The sequence below is a fragment of the Malus domestica genome, chromosome 15, assembly GCF_042453785.1.
Source record: "Malus domestica chromosome 15, GDT2T_hap1".
NCBI classification, from domain to species: domain Eukaryota; kingdom Viridiplantae; phylum Streptophyta; class Magnoliopsida; order Rosales; family Rosaceae; genus Malus; species Malus domestica.
In genome coordinates, this window is record NC_091675.1 from 18,831,681 (window position 1) to 18,853,441 (window position 21,761).

A 21,761-nucleotide genomic window follows, 5' to 3' on the forward strand; every position below is an offset into this window, starting at 1 on the left:
ATAATCTTGTCCCGTTGCTCTGCTCTTCCAACGTAAATTGGAAAAACGGCAATTAACGGCTCATTTCTTACGCTTTCCACACTCTCTCTCTCTCTCTTTCTCTCTTTTCTTCTTCTTCCTCCTTGGCCTCTCTCGTCGTCGGTTATTTCAAAGCAGGTAGAGCAATTTGGCTTCTCAGCCGTGGGATTTATTTTTGTTGGTCTGAGATTCTGAGGACAGCACAGATCATCATCCATGTTTGTCAGAAAGCTTGTGGAGAAGGCTTCCAAGAAGGTAAGTGATCATCTTCTTCCCTCTCTTCGTTTTTTAATACATGCGACACTGGAGAGAGAGAGGGAGATTTGAACGCGGAATTTTAAACTTAGATCTCAACGTTTTTAACCAACTGAGTTACAATCGGCTTGTAAACGTTTTTTTTTTAGTACGTGATGATTTTGATCCATTCTTCTCATCCTCCCTCTTCTTGTTCTTGTTTTTGTCAAAAAGGAGAAATAGGGTATTGGATTACAATTTTGATTAAGATAATAGATTGTCAGGCAAATAAAGTTGTTTGTTATCATATATGTTGCATCTTTTGCCGTTGGATGCACGTTGCTTCCCAATTTTTAATAATAATTTTTGAACTTTGGTAGTCGTTGAGAGTTTAGATTGTTTCAAAATTGTCAGTTGATGTGTGAGTGTGTTTGTTAGTAAAAAAATGAGGTAAAAAACATTGAACAAATAGTACACTTCCATATTTAGAGGAAAGTTTTCTATGGCTACATATATGCACAAATTGGGATGAAATTTATTTTAGAATTTTCATGATTAATTCGCAATTAAGTGATTGGATTTGTTTTAATTTCCCATTCGCTTGATATAGACCAATTTTTTAAATCAAATTTGTGTCATCAATAGAAAATAAGTACGTTAAATAATATTTAAGTAATAATTCAATTTTTAACAACCACGTTATATAATTTATAAAATTTAATATAAACAGTTATTCAGTCTCTCTAGCATTAACTAATAGAAAAAGACCAACTCACAGATGGAGTGTGACATATAAAGGTATATGTGTCGGTTTGGTGGATGAGAGACGTTACTAAAATTAGTATACTGTAATGCGTTGCTTTACCCATTTAATGAGTCAATATTTTGGGAAAAAAAGAGTGAATTTTAACTAAAAGCACCGGGTACTGTTCACTTTAACGAAAAATCACATTTTTACACTAAAAAGTCAATCCTGGTACTATTCACTTTACCCTTTATTTTGTCCTTATCATTAAAATTCAAAGTTTTAGAGGTCGCACTTGGTGCGATGGCAAGTGCCTTCGCCCATGAGCGGTAGGTCTCGGGTTCGAGACTTGGGAGCAGCCTCTTCATAAAATGGGGGTAAGGCTAGCCGACATTCACCTCTCTCAGACTCTGCGTAAAGCGGGAGCCTTGTGCACTGGGTACGACCTTTATTAAAATTCAAAGTTTTCAAGTCATTTTCATTAGTTTTCCTAAAAAAAACGTTTTTAATAGGTGGGGCCTTGTGAAGAGGTGGCCGGTTGGATAAGAAACAAGCCAATATGCTTTCATTTTCATACTTTTCATAACAAGAATATGTAGATAATACTTTAATTAATTGAAAATAGTCCATAGTTTTAACTTTAATGTCGTTTTGGGCATTGTCTTATCCAATTTGGCATTCAATTAGACAAAAGCTATTCGTGTGCTTTTAGGTCACGAAAAAATCTTCAATACGAGCATCCTGACTATGTGTATGGTCCGTATGCACATACATAAAAGCACTTGTTTCACTATAATCTTTCACACACACGTAATTTTCACTATTTCTGTTTGTTACAGTGCGTCACAGCCTCACTGAATACTTTTTGCTAAATATAAATAACACTTGTGAAATTGTAAGCATCAGTAAGTTTCGTTTGAACTTGTTTTATAAAAAAATCATGATAGTATTCCTATATCCTATTGAGTTTACTTGTCTTGATATCCTTCCTCTTTTCCTTTTTGACTCCTCCTTCTTACAAGGGGAATGAGACCTTATTAGAAACCTCACCTTTTCAGTTGGTTTCAACACTAACTTAGGTCTCAAGTATTTAGCTCCCTTTTTAACTTTTATTAAAGGCGTTCAAAATCCCCACCCTAATGTAAATAGCTGCCACGTACCCACCATAAAAAAAAATTCTTATCCTTAATAGATCAATGACATAGGTCATATCGTACTAAATCACCGTCGTAATTTGAGTGATAGAGTATTTATCTCAATTCATAAGACAAGAGTTCATTTCCCTTCTCAGAATAAAGAAATTACTGCTACCCAAATAAATCTTATATTCTAATGTGTGTCATCTTTCGATATTTCTCATGTAATTAACAAGTAACAATAGCCACTTAGTACTACGGTCTAATAATATTCTTCTTTACTGGGAAGCGAGATGTCTTAGATTCGATTTTCGCCAAAGACGAATTTGAACCACATTATTGTGAGGTTAAGTCCACCTCTTCCACTTAGTGTAGATATAACAATATATCAAATTTCTTTGCTACATATTTTATTAATTTGTCTTTATGCATGTTTTTTAATGGATATATATATATATAGAATAGTCAACTTATAGCAAATAAAAAAAGGAAAAGATTAATAATTTTGGTAAATAGTAAGGAGTAAAGATCTAAAAGACGTCCATGTGATGGGCGGTGGATCAAATATTTATTTATCTACAAAAGAGATTTTGTGGGCCCAAATTTATATCAAAGTGAGAAAATGGGCCGGGATGTGTGTGCCCATTACGAGCCCACGAGCAAACTGGTCCAATTACTCTCCTCTTCCATCCACTGCCCAACGAGTTTCTACCGTCCGATTTGTCGACCCATATCATGCTCAAAGAGAGGGAGAAACTCAATGACACACTATTCAAATTTACCTTTTTTGGGTAAAACAACGGGGCTAAACGCCCAACAAAGAAAAACTAAAGCAAAACATCAAGAGGTTTGGAGATTCCAGCAATGTCCGACACTAGGAAATGTCGATATTCAAACTAACTTTATTACTCACGTAATATATCTGGTAAACTCTTTATCTACTCGTACTTGTGGGTTAGGTCAATTTCATCAGTGCAGTTTACTTGCCTCCTTGCATTTGAATTTGAATGTATTTTTTGTAAAAGGAGGCAAGTAAACTGCAATAAAGGGACCCTTTTGAAATACAATAGATGTGATTTTCTAGTGGAAAAACACTCTTTTTAGACTCAAAGTAGTTTTTTAGGGAGGGAGAAGGTTGAACAAATACCTTAAATATATGAGCGAAGATTCTAAACCGTTTGAGCTACAAGTCACTTGGTATAGACTAAAACTTTGTCCTTTTTGTTGGTTTTGAGAGTTTATGTTGTTGCTTTTGTGGCAATGAACAGTTGATGACAGTATTAAATTAAAAATCAGATTTATCTATTTGTCTCTAGAGGCAGTTTAAGAGTTAACATTACTTATTTGTCATCTATTTTGTAGCCTGGAGGAAATTCTGATAGTGTTAAAGGCAGTGATATCGATCCACGTGTAGTATTCCATCATGGAATACCATCAGGCTGTAACTTGTTGACTTATGACTCCATCCAAAAATTACTTGCAACTTCAACCAAGTGAGTCCATTTCTTCTACCAAAATTAGTATTACCGGCTTTCAGAAATTTTCTCTGCAAGATGCCGTTCTTTAATACAGATTGGACGTGGCATTGATATTGTCAATAATCATCGACACATTATCAATGACATATCATTAGCTAGACTGTATTGCTGTTCATGTTTTGTCCAAATATTAGTCTTCGTTTTGATTACGATAATTTCTTTGACATTTTCAGGGATGGCAGAATCAAATTGTTTGGCAAAGATAACACTCAAGCTCTACTTGAGTCTGTCAATGCAGTTCCAAGCAAGTTCTTACAGGTGCTGTACAAATATTACGTGTTGCTTTCTTTGATTTCCAACTTTTTTGTTTTGGTTTTCATGTTAATGTAATGCAATTTAGAGCCCTTCTTGTTTGTCTCGAAATGTTTAGCAGTTTTTTCTTTCATACGTTGTATTTGTAGTCTGATATTATTGGTGATGTTATTATCCAGTTTATGGAGAACCAAGGGATACTTATAAATGTAAATATTAGAAACCACATTGAGGCAAGTTTCTGCACTATGCTTTCCTCTGATATATTTTTCATTGTTCGATGAATGAATGATCGAAACTTAGCTTTTAGCTTTGTTTATCTTCCGCATTTAATAGTTATTTTGCAACGTTGTGCCTAGGTTTGGGACATTGAAAAGAACCTGTTTGCTGATGTTCATCCTTTTCAAGAAGATATAACCTCGTTCACTGTTATGCAGCATAGCCCATACATGTAAGTGTGTCATTTTTAATTGTGATAGATCAAGCAGATAGGCAGGTTCATTTGTTTCGAGTAATTTGTGTATTGGACAACTGTGTTTGCAGGTATGTTGGAGATTCTGCTGGTAATGTTACGGTTTTGAAGCTTGAGCAAGAACATATAGTCCAAATGAAATACACTATACCCTACTCAGTTTCTCATGGTCAGATGAAGTCCTTCCCTATTCCATTTTTTATGCTCAGTAGTCACATACATAGATTTTATCGTCTTTGTTTCGTTCTGAAATTTGGGTATGCAAGCATTTTCTTTCCTGTCCTAACTTGCTGAGTCATATCATCAGGGAATAATCCAACTGAAGTTGCTGGTGATACTGCTGTGATGCATATACTGCCTCAACCAACAGCTGAAAGTAAGAGGTAGCCTCACCAAACCTTGCTCCTCTCTCTCTCTCTCTTTAAGCGGTATCGAAACACTTGGTTATACTTTAATTCTTGAGTCATGTGTATCAATGCAGGGTTCTGATAATTTTTAGAGATGGCATAATATCATTATGGGACATTCGAGAAAGCAAATCTGTATACACAGTGGGAGGAAATCCATTGCAATCACTTCATCAGGAAGGGAAAAAGGTGACCTCTGCATGCTGGGCATGTCCCTTTGGGAGTAAAGTTGTTGTTGGCTACAATAATGGAGAGATTTGCATCTGGAGTATTCCAAGAACTGAATTTCCTTCAGAGTCTAGCACGCAAAGTGCTCCAATATCCAAACTCAATCTTGGATATAAGTTGGACAAAGTGCCTATAGCATCACTGAGATGGGCTTATGCCGATGGGAAGGCAAATCGGTTATATGTTATGGGCGCGTCTGACACTGCATCTTCAAACTTGTTGCAGGTATTTGGACTTTTAAATCATTAGTAACATGTGCATAACTGAGTGAGGTGAAAATTTGACTTTTTTGTTTTGTTTTGTTTTGATGAGGCAGGTAATTCTGTTGAATGAGTATACCGAAGGTCGAACTATCAAATTAGGGCTTCAACCGCCGGAGCCTTGTGTTGACATGGGGATCATTTCAAGCTTTAGTGAGCAAAGCAAACATAGGCAAGACTGTTTTCTTTTGCTTGGTAACTCAGGACATCTTTATGCCTATGATGATCGTTCCATCGAGAAGTATCTTGTACAAAGCCAATCTAAGTCTTCGCCTTCGTTACCAAGGGATATCATGGTGAAGATACCATTTGTTGACTCAAAGATTACCATAGCAAAATTCATCACACAAAATACCCACATGCTAAGTTCTGCAGATGAGGTAATAGGACCGTTTAAGATTATGTACCGAAACACTCTTTTATTTAGCAGATTATCATTAGTCTGGAAAGTTTGTAATGTGGTACTTTGATTTCTTTGGTTGCATAGGACTACCTTCTGCTGGCGAAAAGCTTTCCATCTCTCCTTTCTTTCGAGACAAAACTGAAAGATGGGACTCAGTTAAATGCATCCCGTTTTACTGGATTTTCAAAAGTCAAAAATTTGTACATAACTGGACACAGTGATGGAGCCATAAATTTTTGGGATTTGTCATGTCCACTTTTAATACCAATTATATCATTAAAGCAACAGGTAACAACATTCCATCTGTTATTGCTCATATTAATACATTATGCTTACAAATCGTGTAGTATTCGATATCTTTGGACTACTGTGCTTACTTGCTCTCCTGTGGCCAATCCCATTAAACAAAATGCAGAGTGAGGATGATCTTTCTTTAAGCGGTATACCACTCACAGCGTTGTTTTTCGATTTGAACTCCCGGCTTCTTGTTTCTGGAGATCAGAGTGGAACAGTAAGTACCATCTTCGATTCATTTGGTGACTTATGATCAATTAATTTAACCACTTTCAGAAAAAAAATTTGGACTATATTTTATATATATATAAGTGATTTTCAGGTTCGAATCTTTAGACTCAAGCCAGAACCATATGCCAACGTGAGCAGTTTCCTGTCTCTTCAAGGTATGATTAAGAAACGGCCTTATGAATGTCACATTTTTACTGCAAAAGAAGTACATTACAAATGTCCTTATGACTTTCACATACTTCTGGGCAGGAAGTACAAAGAAAGGAAACGATCACATCATCCAAAGTGTGAAACTTTTTAAGGTTAATGGTTCTGTAGTTTCTGTGAACATAAATCACAGCACAGGACATCTTGCTGTCGGGTCTAGTAAAGGATATGTAAGCTTGCTATCCTATAACTACTTTTATAAATAATTTTCCGATCTTCTCCTCCTTCCCAACATATGCTTATTATCAGGTTTCGTAGAGCTGGAATGTAATTCTGATCCATGTGAGTTTGTTTTCCTCGCAGGTTTCGGTTATTGATATAGAAGGGCCAACTCTGTTATATCAAAAGCAAATTGCAAGTGAAATATCCACCGGCATTGTCTCCCTGCATTTCCAAACCTGCAGTTTTCATGGTTTTGACAAGAACATCTTAGCGGTTGCAACAGAGGACTCATCCGTTTTGGCTCTTGATAGTGATAATGGAAACACATTGAGCACCAGTTTGGTTCATCCTAAGAAACCCACCAGAGCACTTTTCATGCAACTCTTGGGTAAGTTCTACACACTTTTAAGGGTGAAAGTATGCGATTTTCAAGTCCTGAAGCATTGAAAAGTTGCACAACGAGTAAATTTTTTGTGATTGTTACACAGATGCGCATGATACACTGGTAAACAGATCGAATATATTGAACGGTCTTGATTTGATCAAAGGGAGTAGTACAGTTGACGACACCACACAAAAGCAGTTTCTGCTACTGCTGTGTTCTGAGAAGGCTGCATATATATACTCCTTCACACATATCATGCAGGTAACTAGTAGTTTAGTTTATGCAGGCACTGTGAATTGTAGAACAGTTTTATCTGATTCTTTCATTTTCGACTTTCTTTCTTTTATCTCAGGGAGTTAAGAAGGTAATCTACAAGAAGAAGTTCCAATCATCTTGCTGCTGGGCATCAACATTTCAAACCTCCAATGATTTAGGCCTTATTCTCCTTTTTACAAGTGGAAAAATTGAAATAAGGTAGTGATTTTCGTAGTCTATTTTTTCGATTTTTTTTTTCAACAGTAGATTATGACCCTACAAACCTTCTTGTGAAATGTTAGGTCCTTGCCAGATTTATCCTTCATAAAGGAGACTTCAATAAGAGGCTTCACATACTCCACTCCGAAACCAAATTCATTTTCTGACAGTTCGATATGTTCTTCGTGCGAAGGAGAACTTGTTATGGTATAAAAGCGTAATCTAACCTTTTTAGTATCAGTTTCTTGAGAGACAATTCAGAGATATATTCTTCATTTGCTCTACTTTATCCTTGCGCAGGTGAACGGTGATCAGGAAATATTTCTCTTCACTCTTTCGCTCCACAACAACAGCTTCAGGTATATATATATCATATACACATCCTTGAAAGTTTCTTATACTTGATTGAATAATTCTTACTAAAATGTGAGTTATTCTAGGCTGTTAGACTTTTTGAACTTGACTTACCAGAAAGATTTGATAGTTTCACAAGAAGAGCTTGTCGCTGGATGTGCCACTCCAAAGGAGAAGAAAAAGGTATACAGGGAAAAGAAACCATACCAATTCTGCCTGCTGTGTTTTGGAATGAAATGTTTCATAAACTTTGTTTTCTTGGCAGGGTATATTTAGCTCAGTCATTAAAGATATCGTGGGAAGCAAACCGAAGAATGTACCTGAGATAGAAACTGCAGATACTAGAGAAAGTATCGAAGAACTTTCAGCTATCTTTTCAACTGCTAACTTTCGAGTTGACGCTGAGAATACAAATCACCAGGCTGTGGATGATGATGATCTTCAGCTAGACCTAGGTATGCATATGACTGACATCATACAATATTCTAAGTGAATGATTATCTGCACTTAAATTCAAGAAAGTTTAGCATTTCAATCCGAATGGATATCGGGAAAAGTCATTTAATGAATTTTAATTTTTCCTTAAAGATGACATTGACATCGACATGGACATGGACATTCCTGGAGAAAAACCGAAAGAGCAGAGTATGTTGGCAGCTCTGAACAAGGAGAAGTTGACAAGCAAATTTATGGCCTTTAAAGGTCAGTCCAACCTAGATGACATGAACTCATCGATCAGATTTTCATACGCTTTCTTACTTGATAAACCTTTCAATCTACAGGTAAAGTGATGAAACAGATGAAGTCGAAAAATGAGAAGAACTCCGGTAAGCAGGAAGAGCAACAGGATGAGAAGGTTGGTCAAGTTGACGAAATTAAGAAGCGATATGGATTTTCGTCAAGTGTAAGCACACATCCTTTTGCATGCATGTCTCTCGACTAACGAATATTTTGCTTACCACAGTAATTGCACGACGAACTTTTACCCTAACCATGCACATAGCACTGATATTTTTCACCTTGGGCGACGAAACAATCCATTTACCTAGATGTTGTGGGGTTTTACTATTCTGCAGGAATCAAACGTTGCTAAAATAGCACAAAGCAAGCTGCAGGAGAATACGAGAAAGTTGCAGGGCATTAACCTAAGAGCTACAGATATGCAAGACACAGCTCAATCATTCTCATCCTTGGCGAAAGAAGTGTTGCGAACCGAACAGGATAGGCGAAACTCATGACCCCGACTCAGCTCGTCTTTGAAATCGAACTGAAATTATACGTTCTTGTTCATTTGGTTTGTTTTTGGGTTTGAAATCTATCTTGTTTGTTTGATACACAGTTTTCTTTATTTCTTTGCACATAATGGATGTAAAAAACAAAGAAACTTCTGCATATATAATCAGGAAATTTGAGTTGCATGGATGAAATTATTCTCTCAGTCTAGCAGCTTTTTGCGCTCTTCTTTTTTTCTTGGGGATTAAGCAGCTAACATAAAGCCGGAAGATGCGATTTTGTATATTTGAAAAGGCATAAAAATGATGGGATACACATGCAAACATAACCAGTTATAAAATTTCAATAAAAAATAGACATTGAGAGACATTTAACTGGCATTAAGTTGCATATAAACCACAGGTTGTGACCCTTTATTCATGTCTTACTGTCCTCGAGTTTAATTTTTTATTATAAGTTTGTGAACTAAGATCATGCTGAAATTCAAAAAGAAGAATGCACTATTGATTTTTACTTCACAGTTCGTATGTCTAATTAACTCATTAAAAACGCAAAAATAAAAATTTGCACACATATCAAACTGCGAGTGCAAACCTCAATCTACTTCAAGTTGAACTGAGCCGGGCTTTCTTGGAGAAGAAGTTTCTCTTTGCTTATGATGATGTTTGGAATCAAAATTAGGACCGCAGCAATGATTGGTACATCGCTCCTTACCATCTAGAGGGAATATCTGACGCAGATTGCTGGTTGTTATTTTCCAGGCATGCGTTTACAAGTTCAGGCATCAACAATGCTCGTCTGCGCGCATTCTGAACATCTTCGGGATGTTAAAAGAAAAATTGTTAGCAAGTGTGACGGTCTTCCTCTTGCGGCCAAGTCACTTGGGGGTCTCCTACGGCGTTAACCAAATGTGAAGAAATGGGAAAGAATATTGAAGAGTGATATATGGGACTTGTCAGACCAAGAGAGTAGCAATCTACCGGCTGCTCTCTGGTTGAGTTACCATTATCTACCTCAACATCTCAAGCGTTGTTTTGCGTATTGTTCATCTCAAACCGCAATGCGTTGTTTTGCATTGGTTTGTGACCCGTTACTCATGTCCTACCGTCCCTCAAGTTCCATTTCTGACTATATGTCGGTAAAATAACAATATCATGCTGAATTTCGGAAAGAAGATGTGCACTATTGAGTATTTATTTTTGAAAAATACCATATGAGCTCCTTCAAGTCTTACAATTGAGGATGATTAACGACCACAGTTATTGTTTACTCAACAAAGCTACCAAATGGGAGTATATCTCTTCTTTAACAGCATCCCTGTTACCTTTGCTCAGCGTAAACATTGTTGCCCCCGGATGATTCTTCAACCTTGCAACTGCACAAGTTCAGAAACCCTGGTCATATACAAATTAGAAACAAAGAACAGGATGGCTTAAACCTAACATCAACTTCGCCATTGTCTATACTCTCTAGTTTTGTTCGGTCACCAACTCCACCCCGTGTGACAAGCAATACATAGTGAAAAAACTCGCCCAAAAAGAAACAGATTTTCCACCTTGAATTTACTATGTTCGGATGAAAATCATACATATCATCATGATTCTAAAACTGTTAGAACATAAACCAAAATTAGAGCAATTGTGCAGTACAGCAGTGGTGTAACAAGCCAAGCAAAATAATGGAATACTTGAGGAAAGTGCACCTGCAGGTATATCACGACCGAATTTTGGAATTGGGACTGTGGCCAAAAACGGGACATTGGACTCCAGAATCCTTAAAACACAAGGGAAGAACGATGAACTGAACAACTCCATCTTCCCAACTTCATCAACGATGAATAGATCGGTATCTTCTCTTACCTGATAACACATCACAAAAGGATGACACAATTCAAATAGTCAAATGCCATAGCCGCATGATGCTTGAAAACAATGTGACAAGAAAAAAGTTTCACAAAATACCGCAAACGTGAAGGCCTAAAAGTTAACTAAATAGCGAAGAGGGGGTGGCGAGAGTTGATCAGTAAGCAATGAAAAAACTCATCCCACCTGCAATTCAGGCAGTGCCAGTGACTCAAACGACGCAACATCTACTTTGTACTTCCCCACGGTAGGCCATCTCAAAGACTCTGGGCTGACATACAAAAACTTGTTTTAGGGTTTAATGCTATGTAGCCGAATAATATGAATGAATGTATACTTAATTAGTACAGTAGAACCCCGCATATTGTTAATGTTAGCGAAAAACACTTACAAGAATAAAACTATGAAAATCCAAAAAGCGCTCGACTATCAACTGTTAATGTCCGGTGCGGTAACAATCGGGCGCAACAACAGTTGGGTCGATGGATTTCATCTTCAAAATGGTTTATGAAGTGTTTTTTAACTAGGAAATGGAGTTATGGAAACTGAAGCAACAAACATTTAGAATGGATGAAAAGGAAGACCTGGAAATGGTGGAGGATGAGAGGGGAGCTGTACGGCCGTCCAACGTGACCACCTGGAACCCCACTCTCTCACTTCCTTCTCTAACCTCACCTACGCATTACGATTACAAAAATCTATATGATGTAAATACATACGAAGAAAATTGAAAATTAAGAGAGAGAGAGAGAGAGAGAGAGAGAGAGAGTTACTAGTGTAGAAACCCTGAATTTTTAAGTTTGGATATGATGCTTTTAGGGTTTCAAACACTCTCATTACTAAAGTGCTTTTGCCCACACCCTGCACCAGGAATCAGCATCATCATCGCCAACCGAAAGCACTTTTGAGAAAAGCATTGAATAAATAGAAATATGAAATCAAAATTTGACTGGAAATTGCTTAGCTTACAGGAGGTCCAGTCACCAGCAAGCACTTTCCGGGGCCGGCCATCTCCTCCCTCTTCCACTGTCGTTCGTTTCTACCCCCGCTCGATCGGCCAACGTGACTAAGTTTACAGAAAGAACGACAGGTCGTTGCGGAAGAGAGGGTACTGAGTTGATTTCATTACTGCATTGGGCTGGGTGTGTTGGAGGAAGAGTTAAGGTCCGCCCAGGCCTAAATAAGCCCAATAAACTTGAGCTTACCGAGGGGAATTATTATTTTTTTATTTTTTAATCATAGAGTAATCATAATAAAATGGGACCTTTAATTAAAATATTTCTAACGAAAAATCATATTTTTACACTAAAAAATCAATCATAATATTATTCATTTTACTTTTTATTTTATAATTACCGTTAAAACTCAATATTAAAACACACCGACAATAATTTGGAGGATTACTAAGTGCTTTGATTTGGGGATCTGGTTATGGAGTCACGCGATCTGTTATCTTTTTAGCATAATTTGGGGATTTAGTTATAGAGGATCCAATGTAATTTAAAAAAATATATATAAAATAAAACAGAGGATGCAGCAAATATATATTTTGTCGGCCACAAATGGAATCAAATACTTTATATACTGATTTTTTTGGTTAATTATTTTCTCCATCTTATGATTTGCATAAAGTCGTAATATTTAATTATTTTCCTTTAATTGACTCTTCTCATCTTGGTTGCATAACCTCAAATTCAAATCTCAAGCGCAAAAGTACCGTTTAAATTATCCAAAAGCGTTTTTAACACTTCCAAAATGCATCCACAAGCATGCCCATTCTTATCACGAACAACGCCCACTGGTAAAAACTTTTGCAAGTGGTCATGTTAAAACTCACGGTAGCGACATCAGCTTGTATAACACAGGTTCATTGAAATCGTGGCATCTCATGCCATTGTAGGTCATCCCTCGTTCTATAGCACGAGTATATTGCAAACGTAGCATCCCGTGCCAATGTCGATCTCTCCAAGAGAGTTTGATTGAGAGTGAAATACCGCCATATTAACATCTCAATTGTCGTCTAAGACTTATCTCAAACAGTAATCAGACCCCAATGGGAGAATTTCTCACCCCAATTGTTCCATCATCCAGAGGCAAAGTAAATCACCATCCCCAAGATAAAGTCAAACACTACAAGAAGGGTAAACTCAAACACCAAAATCATCCCATCACATACAACAAGATGAACAATGACAAACATTCATACAACCCAAATCCCCAAATGTAGACTAAACAAATCATATTACCAAGTCATCAAGCATACTAATCACGGCTTAAATGCTAATTAAACGAAAACCATACACCAAATTGCAGAACAAGAAACTAACAAACGCGTTATATAACGAAGGCAAACTGAAATTCATTGAACATAAGGAGGATCATTAAGTACAGAAATGACGACATTGGAATCGCGGGGAGAAGACGATCCTGAAACTGAATCCGATTTTGTTTTTGTGTTTTCCTAAAAACTAACCCCTAAAACAAAAGGTAGAGAGCCAGCAACTTATCCCATAGTGAAGAAAAGGTGCAGGCAGGCCTTTCAATTATCTTCTAAGCAACCCTACACATATCGCTTCTCCCCCTCCATTCAATTCCCGTTGCTCTACTCATCGTCGTCTTCCTCCTACAACACAGCCAGCAGCCAACACAAACAATTAAGTAACTAATTCAACTAACTGAACATGCGAAACAATGAAAAAAAAAACCCACAATGTGAACTCGATTAATCGAAAACACAACTGACCTCGCCGCTCTCGTCCTCATCCTCATCATCATCATCATTTACCTCAGACTTGGACTTGTCAGACTCTTCTTCGTCAGCTTCATTAGGTCCTTCAGCCTAATTCACATAAACAAACCAACAAAGTCTCACAAATATCCTCAACCCGATAACTAAACGAATTAAACGAAAGCTGGAACAACAGCGCTTACTAATTGCTTGTTGTATGCCTGAATGTTCTTGTTATACTCAACCTTCCTCTTATCTGCCTTGGCTTGATAAGGAGCTTTCTCCTGATTAATTCAAGGACAGAACAATCAAATCAATAAAATCCAACACCAAAATTCACCAAATAATTTCGTATTACTCACTAATCGATGAAATTAAAACGATAATTGAACACTCACAGCATCTGACAACGATTTCCATTTCTCACCGCCAGCCTTACCGACCTGTTTGGTTTCGATTAAACAAAATCAAATTTAATTTGTATAAATTTAAACTCTAATTAATTAATTAAATAATCAAATCAACTAATCAGAGAGTAAAATCCAGAACAAGTTCGTAGATCTGAGATGATGAGATTTGACTTACAGCAGCAACCGACTTGTTGTTTGGATGATCCTTCTTGTACTTCTCTCTGAACTCCTCCCTGTTCAAGTACGAAATAAAAGTAAAATTCAGTAAAACAAATCTAAAAAAAAAAGATAGATAGAGAAAAAGTCAGATCTGGAAATTCAACCGAAGAGAGAGAAAGATAGTTGACCGTACATGAAGACGAAGAAGGCACTCGCAGGCCTCTTCGGCTTGTTCGGATCCTTTCCGGCTTTCTTCGCCGGCTTCTTGCTCGCTCCGGTACTCTTACTCTTCAACCTACCAAAATTTAAAAAAAAATCAAACACACGAACAGAGCAAAAATCAAAGCACGATACAACAAATCGAAGATCTCCGATCAAATCGATGTAATCGGAGAGTAATCTAAGCACGATAGAGCCCAAAACTCACTTCGTATCGCGTTTGGGAGCAGCTGCTCTGGCTTTCCCCATGGCGAACCTGCAAACACACAAAAAAACCGTAAAAAACGGGCGAGAACGAGCGAGAATCGTTCAGAAACGGTAAAAAACGGCGCGACTCGGACCGAGTCAGAGCGGCGGAGGCGCGAGTTTACCTAGGGTTTTCGAGAAGGAAATAAGACGAAGACGCAGAGAGAGAAAGAGCAAATACGCCTTTGTTTTTTGTTGGGCGGTGCGTGTGTGAAGGTTTGGGAGAGGAAAGAAGGGTAGGGGGATAAGAAGGAATTAGGAAGGGGCAATATTGAATTTCGACTAACCAAAAAAATTGAAGTTTTGGGTTTCGGCGGGATTTCAAAAATGTTTTGCCGCGTCAGCTATCCGTGCGCTATGCCTTCATTTGCTGATGGACTCTCCCTTCTGTGCTTCCTTGTGTGCTTCTTCGCTAGCGAGGCCGCCACGTGGGAATGCACGTGATAGGGGTAGGGGTGAAATGACGGATTTGGGGTTTGATTTTGTGCTTTGGGGTTCTAGTGGTTGAGGATGATCGAATCGGTAGAATAAAACGTGTTGTACGCAACAACTATATTGGTGTGGGATATTATTGAGGCGGGGGTAAATAGGGAAATTTGATGCCTTGATATTTATGGAGTTATGGATTTTTTTTTTTCAAAATATTTGGAGATAGGGCCTCTAAGGCCTCCTCCTCCAACCTGGGCTAAATGCCAAATTACCCCATTTATTCCCCCCCCAAAACACCACCCAACCCAAGCTAAAATATTGGGCTAAAGGTCAAATGCTAAAGTTGCGCCAAATACCCCCAAAGCCCACCCCCCCAACGCGTGGACTCACCTGCATTTGGGCCACTCTTGGCCCGCCCACTCACTAACACGGCCCGCATCAATTTAGCTCCCGACAGCTGGGGGGCCCACTGTCAAGGCCATTGTCAGCCACTTCCCTGAGCCCAACGACTCTTTTCTGCATCAAACGGCCACAATTTAAGGATCGTTGGTTGATCCTACAGTCCAAATTCAAATTTTATTTTTTTAAAATATATTATTTTAAAATACATTGAATCCAACGGTTGAGATCGAATATAATCAAATATAACGGTAAAACAAAAAGATCTAATGACCCAAATTTAAATTCAACGACTAAAATAATTAAAAAAAATATTTAATTCAAAATTCACCCATGACACTCTTCTCTATCACGTTGCACAAATGCACGTCCCGTGACAGAACCACGTTGGCTAGATTCGCCATGGTGCTCATACTGCATAAATGAGTTTACAAGTTCAGCTTCGGCGTTGATCAATTCTGCATCCTCAATGTCAAGCCTTACTTGGTATTGTGCCATCTGCATTGCCTTGCTACGCCTTATTCTATCACCCATCGATGAGATATTGAAGATATTTAGGAAACAAAAACTCTTTCAAAGTTGAAAGATTGGTGAATATAGAGGATGATTGAAGGTTGAAAGATTGTGTGATCAACTAATATTGGACATGTATTTATATAAAGGATGATTGATGAAAGTTTAAAGTTTGGTATTAAACGGTTAGTGAAAGTTGAAAGTTTGGTGAAAGTTGAAAGATGTGAAAGTTGAAAGATTGGTGAAAATTGAAGGCTTGTTTGTGGAAAATTTAGTGATTTTTTGTAATATCTCACATCGCACAGGGGAGTGAATCCTGTAAACCTTATATGTACATGCCCATCTCTTCCTAGCACGAGGCATTTTGGGAGTTCACTGGCTTCGGGTTCCATCGGAACTTCGAAGTTAAGCGAGTTTGGGCCAAAGCATTTCTAGGATGGGTGACCCATTGGGAAGTTCTGCTGGGTGAGTTCCCAAAATCAAAATCGTGAGGGCATGGTCGAGGCCCAAAACGGACAATATCGTGTTACGACGGAGTCGAGCCCGGGATGTGGTGGGGGCCCAAGCGGGGATGTGACATTTTTCAATATTTATTAGAATTTAAACAATTTTAGATTAAAATGTTTATAAAATTAATTTACGATAGTCTACATTTAAAAAAAAATTAGCCTAAATTCATTCTTTAATCATCCCGGGCTAAAATTTTAGGTTAGAATGGTTGCAGCAGAAAAGCTGTTTCTAGGTTAAAAGCTAAATTTTCCGGGCTAAAAAATATGATTGTTAGTTCGAGGGTTGGAGATGGTCTAAACGAGCTGGGTTAAATTGAAATACATTGTGCTCAAGCTTGGCTAGTTAATTTTTTTTTCCTCACCTTAGCTCTGTTTGCCTTCGTTCTTACACGAACCGAGCTCGAGTGAGCTTAAAAGTTTTGAGTTCGATACCAAACTCAAGTTGTTTCAACCTATTTTTTATAATAAGTTGGTAGGATTGTGTAAAACGCTTTGCAATATCATGATACGGTTTAGGCTCAAGACCCGATTACTATATCAAATCTTTTTAATATAGTGTTTCATAGTAATTATTAATCATGATATGTATAATATAATGATATAGTGTTTAGTGTACACTACTATACAATTTAGAGTGTTCAATTTATAGCAATATTTTACTTCTTAAATTTTTTGAAGTAGATACTAACACTGGAAACAATGAATAATCCGATAATTAGACTTTGTTTTTGCTTATTTTGTTGTATGGTTTAGGGTTTTTTTAACTAAGAAAATTGTTATTGCCACTCAAAAAATCTCATTTTGAATTCCAAACTTTCTATAATTAGAAAGAAAAATACATTTATGAGAATTGTAGAATGAAATTTCTGGAGTGTTAATAACAGTTCTCCTAAATAAAACTAAAAATACATATCTAGAGGAGCGTTCAAGCAATAAATAGTTAATATTTTAATATGGCACTAACAACTCGTTTGAGCGCGCTCCACAATGTAATTTCATGACCCGAACCGCAAATTTTAGGTTATCCTACTAGATTATTTTTGTAAAAATTAATTTGGATCGAAAAGCATTTAGTCATTATATTAATATTGTGAACATTTCATTTTTATCGACAACTCTATCATCGTTGATTTGTAATATCACAATTAAATAACTAAACGACTTCTGATTTTAGTAAATTTTCGCAAGAACAATGTTTCCACGATAACCTAAAAAATAATCGGTTTAGATTATAAAAAGATTGTATAGTGAGTCCACACTAGTGGCCATTTTGGTTTTAAAATACGTCGAGTTGTCTCATAAAAATTTTCAAGTTGCTCACAAGTTTTACAAATAAACATACCAATGCTCAAGTTTGACTTATTAAATGGCATGGTCAAGCTGAAGCCATTGCATTTGGTATAGATGGAAAGGTGGGGAATGTTATAACATTGGACAAGAAACAACATACAACGAGAAATAATTTCTACGTTCTTATTGTTAAGCCAAACATTTAATAATATAGTTAGTACGTCGTTTGATAAGTCAATATTATCCGTTGTATAAATTAATTTGTTCGACTGAAACAAAACTCTTGCTATTTATTTCATCGCTTGACACATGTTGCCCAAAAATCTCCCAACATGGAGTGGTAGTAGAAAATCGCAGAGGATCATCGTTAAGCCAATTTTCTTGTCATTGTCGGTTAAACCTGGATTTTGATGCTTCAATTAAAATAATTAACAACATAGTCAACTAATTTCATTGTGTTTTTCTCCAATGATTTTGCAAATTTATAGGCAAATACCTCATCGGTACGACTAATAACATCGATACAACAACCAAAATCGATACCTTACCGGAGACCAGCACTTGTACTCGGGCCAAGAAAGGCAGAATCCCTTTCCTTGGATTACATTGCAAATTAAAAAGTAGCGGCAGTTTTCAACACTCCAGGTCCCGAAATCCCGAAAATGAAACCAAATCTAGTCCAATCTCAAAATATGAAAATTTCTACTATGCTTCGGTGCACTATATGCCAAGAGGATCCTCGTCAAATCCTCTTTATGAGAATACTCTAGTTACATCCGTACAGTTATATATTATTATAAAAATTTTTATTTAAAATTAAATATAAATAATATCTAACAAAAACTAACCGTATGATGTACAATAAACATATTTAATTGAAAGATCTTCAAAATCTTCAGAAAGAAGATCCGGCAAGGATCCTCTCTCCACCATATGTACCAAGAAATTTGGCCGTTAGATCTTAATTACTAAACCTAGAATCTGACAATAAAAAAATCTCAGGCTGACATTCATACCATGCTAAAATACTGACAGGTTTGTCATCCAAATGATGTTGAGAACCAACCAACGGAGGAAAATCCCAAAAGCAATCCAAAGGAGCCAAAAGGAGAAAGTCAAAAGAGAAAGACACATATTGAAGTCAAACCATCATCATCACATAAAACAAGATGGAGAGAATTGAGAAGAATGGTACATAATCTTAAACCCAAAAGCAGACAAAGCCATTCTCACTCCCAAGTCTTTGGAACCCTGAAACTAATTTAAGCCAGACAGCTTTCCTAAACCATGATCACTGGTTGCCGGTACTCCAAGCTAATCACATGCTCTTACTAGCTCAAAATACGAACAACGTGACAACCATGTTCTAGGTAAGTTCATCTCTAAAGGTCATAACCATTTCAAAATGCTCAAGGCAATTTAATCCGATCATATAATAAAAAGGATATTAACTAGAGCGAAATAGAAGTCATTTGAACATAAAAACGATCACTAAGTACAGAAACGATATGGGGAATCAGGTGGATGAGTCCCGAAACATTAACCCCTTGTGTTTTTCTTTTCCCTTCCCTAATCCTACAAATGTGGCTATCTTATCATCAGACACAGAGCTTTAGTCAGAAAATGCAGGTCATTCAATATCTTTTAACCAACAACCCTAACACAAATTGCTCCTCCTTCATTCCGATACCTGACTTTCCTGCTCTACTCGTCATCATCTTCTTCCTACAATTAACCCAAAACAACACAATTCAACCCAATTCAATAAACTAATCACGAAACTAAGAAGACACAGTTGATCAACAAAACAACGAGAGCCAATCAGAACAAACCTCTCCACTCTCGTCATCATCTTCATCCTCGTTTTGCACCTCAGACTTGGACTTATCGGACTCTTCATCATCCGCTCCGTTACCTCCCTCAGCCTAATTTCACAATTAAGCAACAACTCTCACAACACTACTCGAATCAATTAAACCGAAAACTCAGGAATCAAAACAAGGGCACTCACTATGCGCTTGTTGTAAGCATTCATGGTCTTGGTGTACTCAGCCTTCCTCTTTTCTGCCTTGGCAATGTAGGGAGCTTTCTCCTGAATAATTTATACAATAAAGCAACCAGTCAACGAACAGTTACGGAAAATTCAAGCAATTCACAAATCGATAAACAAAATTTATTGGGAGAAATACTCACGGCCTCTGAAAGTGATTTCCATTTATCACCACCAGCTTTACCGACCTATTCAAATTTATCGAAAATCAGAATAAGTATAATTTTGTAAAATTAAATAAAAAATTATTCAGCAAAACGAAATTAAAAACACAGATCTGAGAAGATGAAATTCACTTACAGCGGCCACAGATTTGTTATTAGGATGATCCTTCTTGAATTTCACTCTGAAATCCTCCCTATATATATTTGAAAGAAAAATTCATACAAATATGATAAAATAAATAAATAAATCAAAGTAAAAAACGATCGATCTGAAGAAAGAGAGATAGGGAGAGAGAGAGAAACAGAGCGTTGGCCGTACATGAAAACGAAGAAGGCACTCGCAGGCCTCTTAGGCTTGTTCGGATCCTTTGCAGCCTTCTTGCTCGCGCCAGAGCTTTTGGTCTTCAACCTAACAAAATTAAAAAATAACACAAAAAATCAACATAAATTCAAAATCGACGTTTCATATCGAGATCTCCGATCAAATCGAAGAAGAGGGAAAACGAAAACGGAAGCTCACTTCGCATCGGCTTTTTTGGGAGCAGCAGCTCTTGATTTCCCCATGTTCAGCTAAACCTGCACACAAAACCACAAAAAAACCGATAAGAGTCGTTGATAAACGGCAAAAAATGATTAAAATCGTTTATAAATGACCAAAAACGACGGGAACCGCTCGGAAGCGGCGAAAAACGACGTGTATCGTTTGGAATCGGCGGAAAACGAAGAGACTCGGTCCGAGTCGGGGGGCGAGCTTACCTTTGTGTGAAGGGAGAGGATAAGGCGAGAGAGAGAACAATGAGAGAGATAAGCCTTTGGGTCGTTTGCTTTGGTTGGTGCGGTGTGCGAGTGTGTGTAAAATTTGCCCCTGGGGTGTGAAGGGATAGGAAGGGAAGGCCCGTGGCGCAAAAATAAAAATGAAAAAAAGGCGGAAAATTAAATTTTGATTTGTTGGAAGGATTGAAGTCCGGGTTTGGGCGGGATTTCAAAATATTTGTCCCACGTCATGCATCCGCGTCATGGGCGTCGATTGGTTGGGGTGTATTTGCTTGGATCTCGCTTGTGCTTCCTTGTGTTTCTTTGTTCTATTTCTGCTGGCGGTACACTGGAAACCGGTGGGAAAAGGGGCACACGTGGAGGATGTGTGCGTGGGTCATGGTTGGCACGTGCGGATATTATTGGCGAAATTACAAATTTGGGGTTTGGGCGCGTCTAGATGGTTGTTGGGGTTGTGGTAAAATTTGGTGCACAATACTTCTGTACTGCTTTGGGGGTATATATGTCAATTGGTTTACTAATAACAATATTTTTTCCCTTTATTTATTTTTTCCTTTTTCTTTTGTTTTTATATTATTTAAATTAAAAGGATGGAGGAGTAGGCTAAGTATCAAAATAATGTGGTTTAAATTTACTTTTTGCTACAATCGAATACAAGACCTCTTACTTACAAATAAAAAGGAGTAGGCTAAGTATCAAAATCATAATACTAAATAACTTCCTTTTTTTAATTATATCAAATTTGATATGAAAATGTATTCAATTAGAATTTTTAGGAATTTTAATAAATAACTCTTTGGAATGATTTTATGAAATATGTCAATTTTACTCTCATATGTGGCACAAACGTGATAATTTCCACAACAAACTAACGGTGTTATGGATATTCTCATATTGCAACAACTAGAAAACTAAATGATCAAATTCGATACAAAAAAAATACAGCGAACAAAATTGAAATTTCGGCTTGAATACT

The 21,761-nt window shown here is 37.2% G+C and overlaps 4 protein-coding genes across 8 annotated transcripts; 1 reads left to right on the forward strand and 3 right to left on the reverse strand.

Moving 5' to 3' along the window:
* The first annotated feature begins 28 nt into the window (after positions 1-28).
* On the forward strand, positions 29-9,227 carry LOC103425029 (uncharacterized). 3 transcript variants are annotated; one of them, XR_011576171.1, is made up of 23 exons: positions 29-273; positions 3,496-3,626; positions 3,845-3,929; positions 4,103-4,156; positions 4,283-4,374; positions 4,467-4,564; positions 4,703-4,778; positions 4,877-5,255; positions 5,347-5,670; positions 5,778-5,981; positions 6,109-6,204; positions 6,310-6,373; positions 6,468-6,595; positions 6,729-6,975; positions 7,076-7,233; positions 7,325-7,446; positions 7,530-7,653; positions 7,747-7,805; positions 7,931-7,983; positions 8,066-8,255; positions 8,389-8,502; positions 8,583-8,704; positions 8,877-9,227. XR_011576171.1 is itself a non-coding variant. In XM_008363110.4 (23 exons), the coding sequence occupies exons 1-23, from the start codon at positions 235-237 to the stop codon at positions 9,036-9,038; spliced, it is 3,165 nt and encodes a 1,054-aa protein (XP_008361332.3). In that variant the 5' UTR covers positions 29-234; the 3' UTR covers positions 9,039-9,227. The 3 variants fall into 3 exon arrangements, 2 of the variants coding, with proteins under 2 accessions (XP_008361332.3, XP_017184960.3); XM_008363110.4 differs by having other exon boundaries at positions 7,887-7,983; XM_017329471.3 differs by lacking the exon at positions 4,103-4,156 and having other exon boundaries at positions 7,887-7,983.
* A 968-nt stretch (positions 9,228-10,195) lies between these two features.
* Positions 10,196-12,048, reverse strand: LOC103425028 (uncharacterized). 3 transcript variants are annotated; one of them, XM_008363109.4, is made up of 6 exons: positions 11,865-12,048; positions 11,669-11,756; positions 11,480-11,570; positions 11,082-11,166; positions 10,736-10,892; positions 10,196-10,408 (listed from the first exon to the last, which is right to left on the reverse strand). In XM_008363109.4, the coding sequence occupies exons 1-6, from the start codon at positions 11,904-11,906 to the stop codon at positions 10,293-10,295; spliced, it is 579 nt and encodes a 192-aa protein (XP_008361331.2). In that variant the 5' UTR covers positions 11,907-12,048; the 3' UTR covers positions 10,196-10,292. The 3 variants fall into 3 exon arrangements, with proteins under 3 accessions (XP_008361331.2, XP_028950326.1, XP_070669922.1); XM_029094493.2 differs by having other exon boundaries at positions 11,681-11,756; positions 11,865-12,027; XM_070813821.1 differs by lacking the exon at positions 11,669-11,756 and having other exon boundaries at positions 11,082-11,161; positions 11,865-12,028.
* A 1,181-nt stretch (positions 12,049-13,229) lies between these two features.
* On the reverse strand, positions 13,230-15,181 carry LOC139187462 (high mobility group B protein 3-like). The gene is made up of 8 exons (XM_008363108.4): positions 14,783-15,181; positions 14,620-14,667; positions 14,386-14,487; positions 14,209-14,266; positions 14,022-14,066; positions 13,827-13,907; positions 13,639-13,734; positions 13,230-13,518 (listed from the first exon to the last, which is right to left on the reverse strand). Exons 2-8 carry the CDS (start codon positions 14,658-14,660, stop codon positions 13,498-13,500), a joined length of 444 nt encoding a protein of 147 aa, XP_008361330.1. The 5' UTR covers positions 14,661-14,667; positions 14,783-15,181; the 3' UTR covers positions 13,230-13,497.
* A 4,049-nt stretch (positions 15,182-19,230) lies between these two features.
* Positions 19,231-21,070, reverse strand: LOC103425027 (HMG1/2-like protein). Its single transcript, XM_029094495.2, has 8 exons — positions 20,768-21,070; positions 20,532-20,587; positions 20,331-20,420; positions 20,148-20,205; positions 19,991-20,035; positions 19,809-19,889; positions 19,630-19,722; positions 19,231-19,522 (listed from the first exon to the last, which is right to left on the reverse strand). The coding sequence occupies exons 2-8, from the start codon at positions 20,573-20,575 to the stop codon at positions 19,502-19,504; spliced, it is 432 nt and encodes a 143-aa protein (XP_028950328.1). The 5' UTR covers positions 20,576-20,587; positions 20,768-21,070; the 3' UTR covers positions 19,231-19,501.
* Between the last annotated feature and the right edge of the window lie 691 nt (positions 21,071-21,761).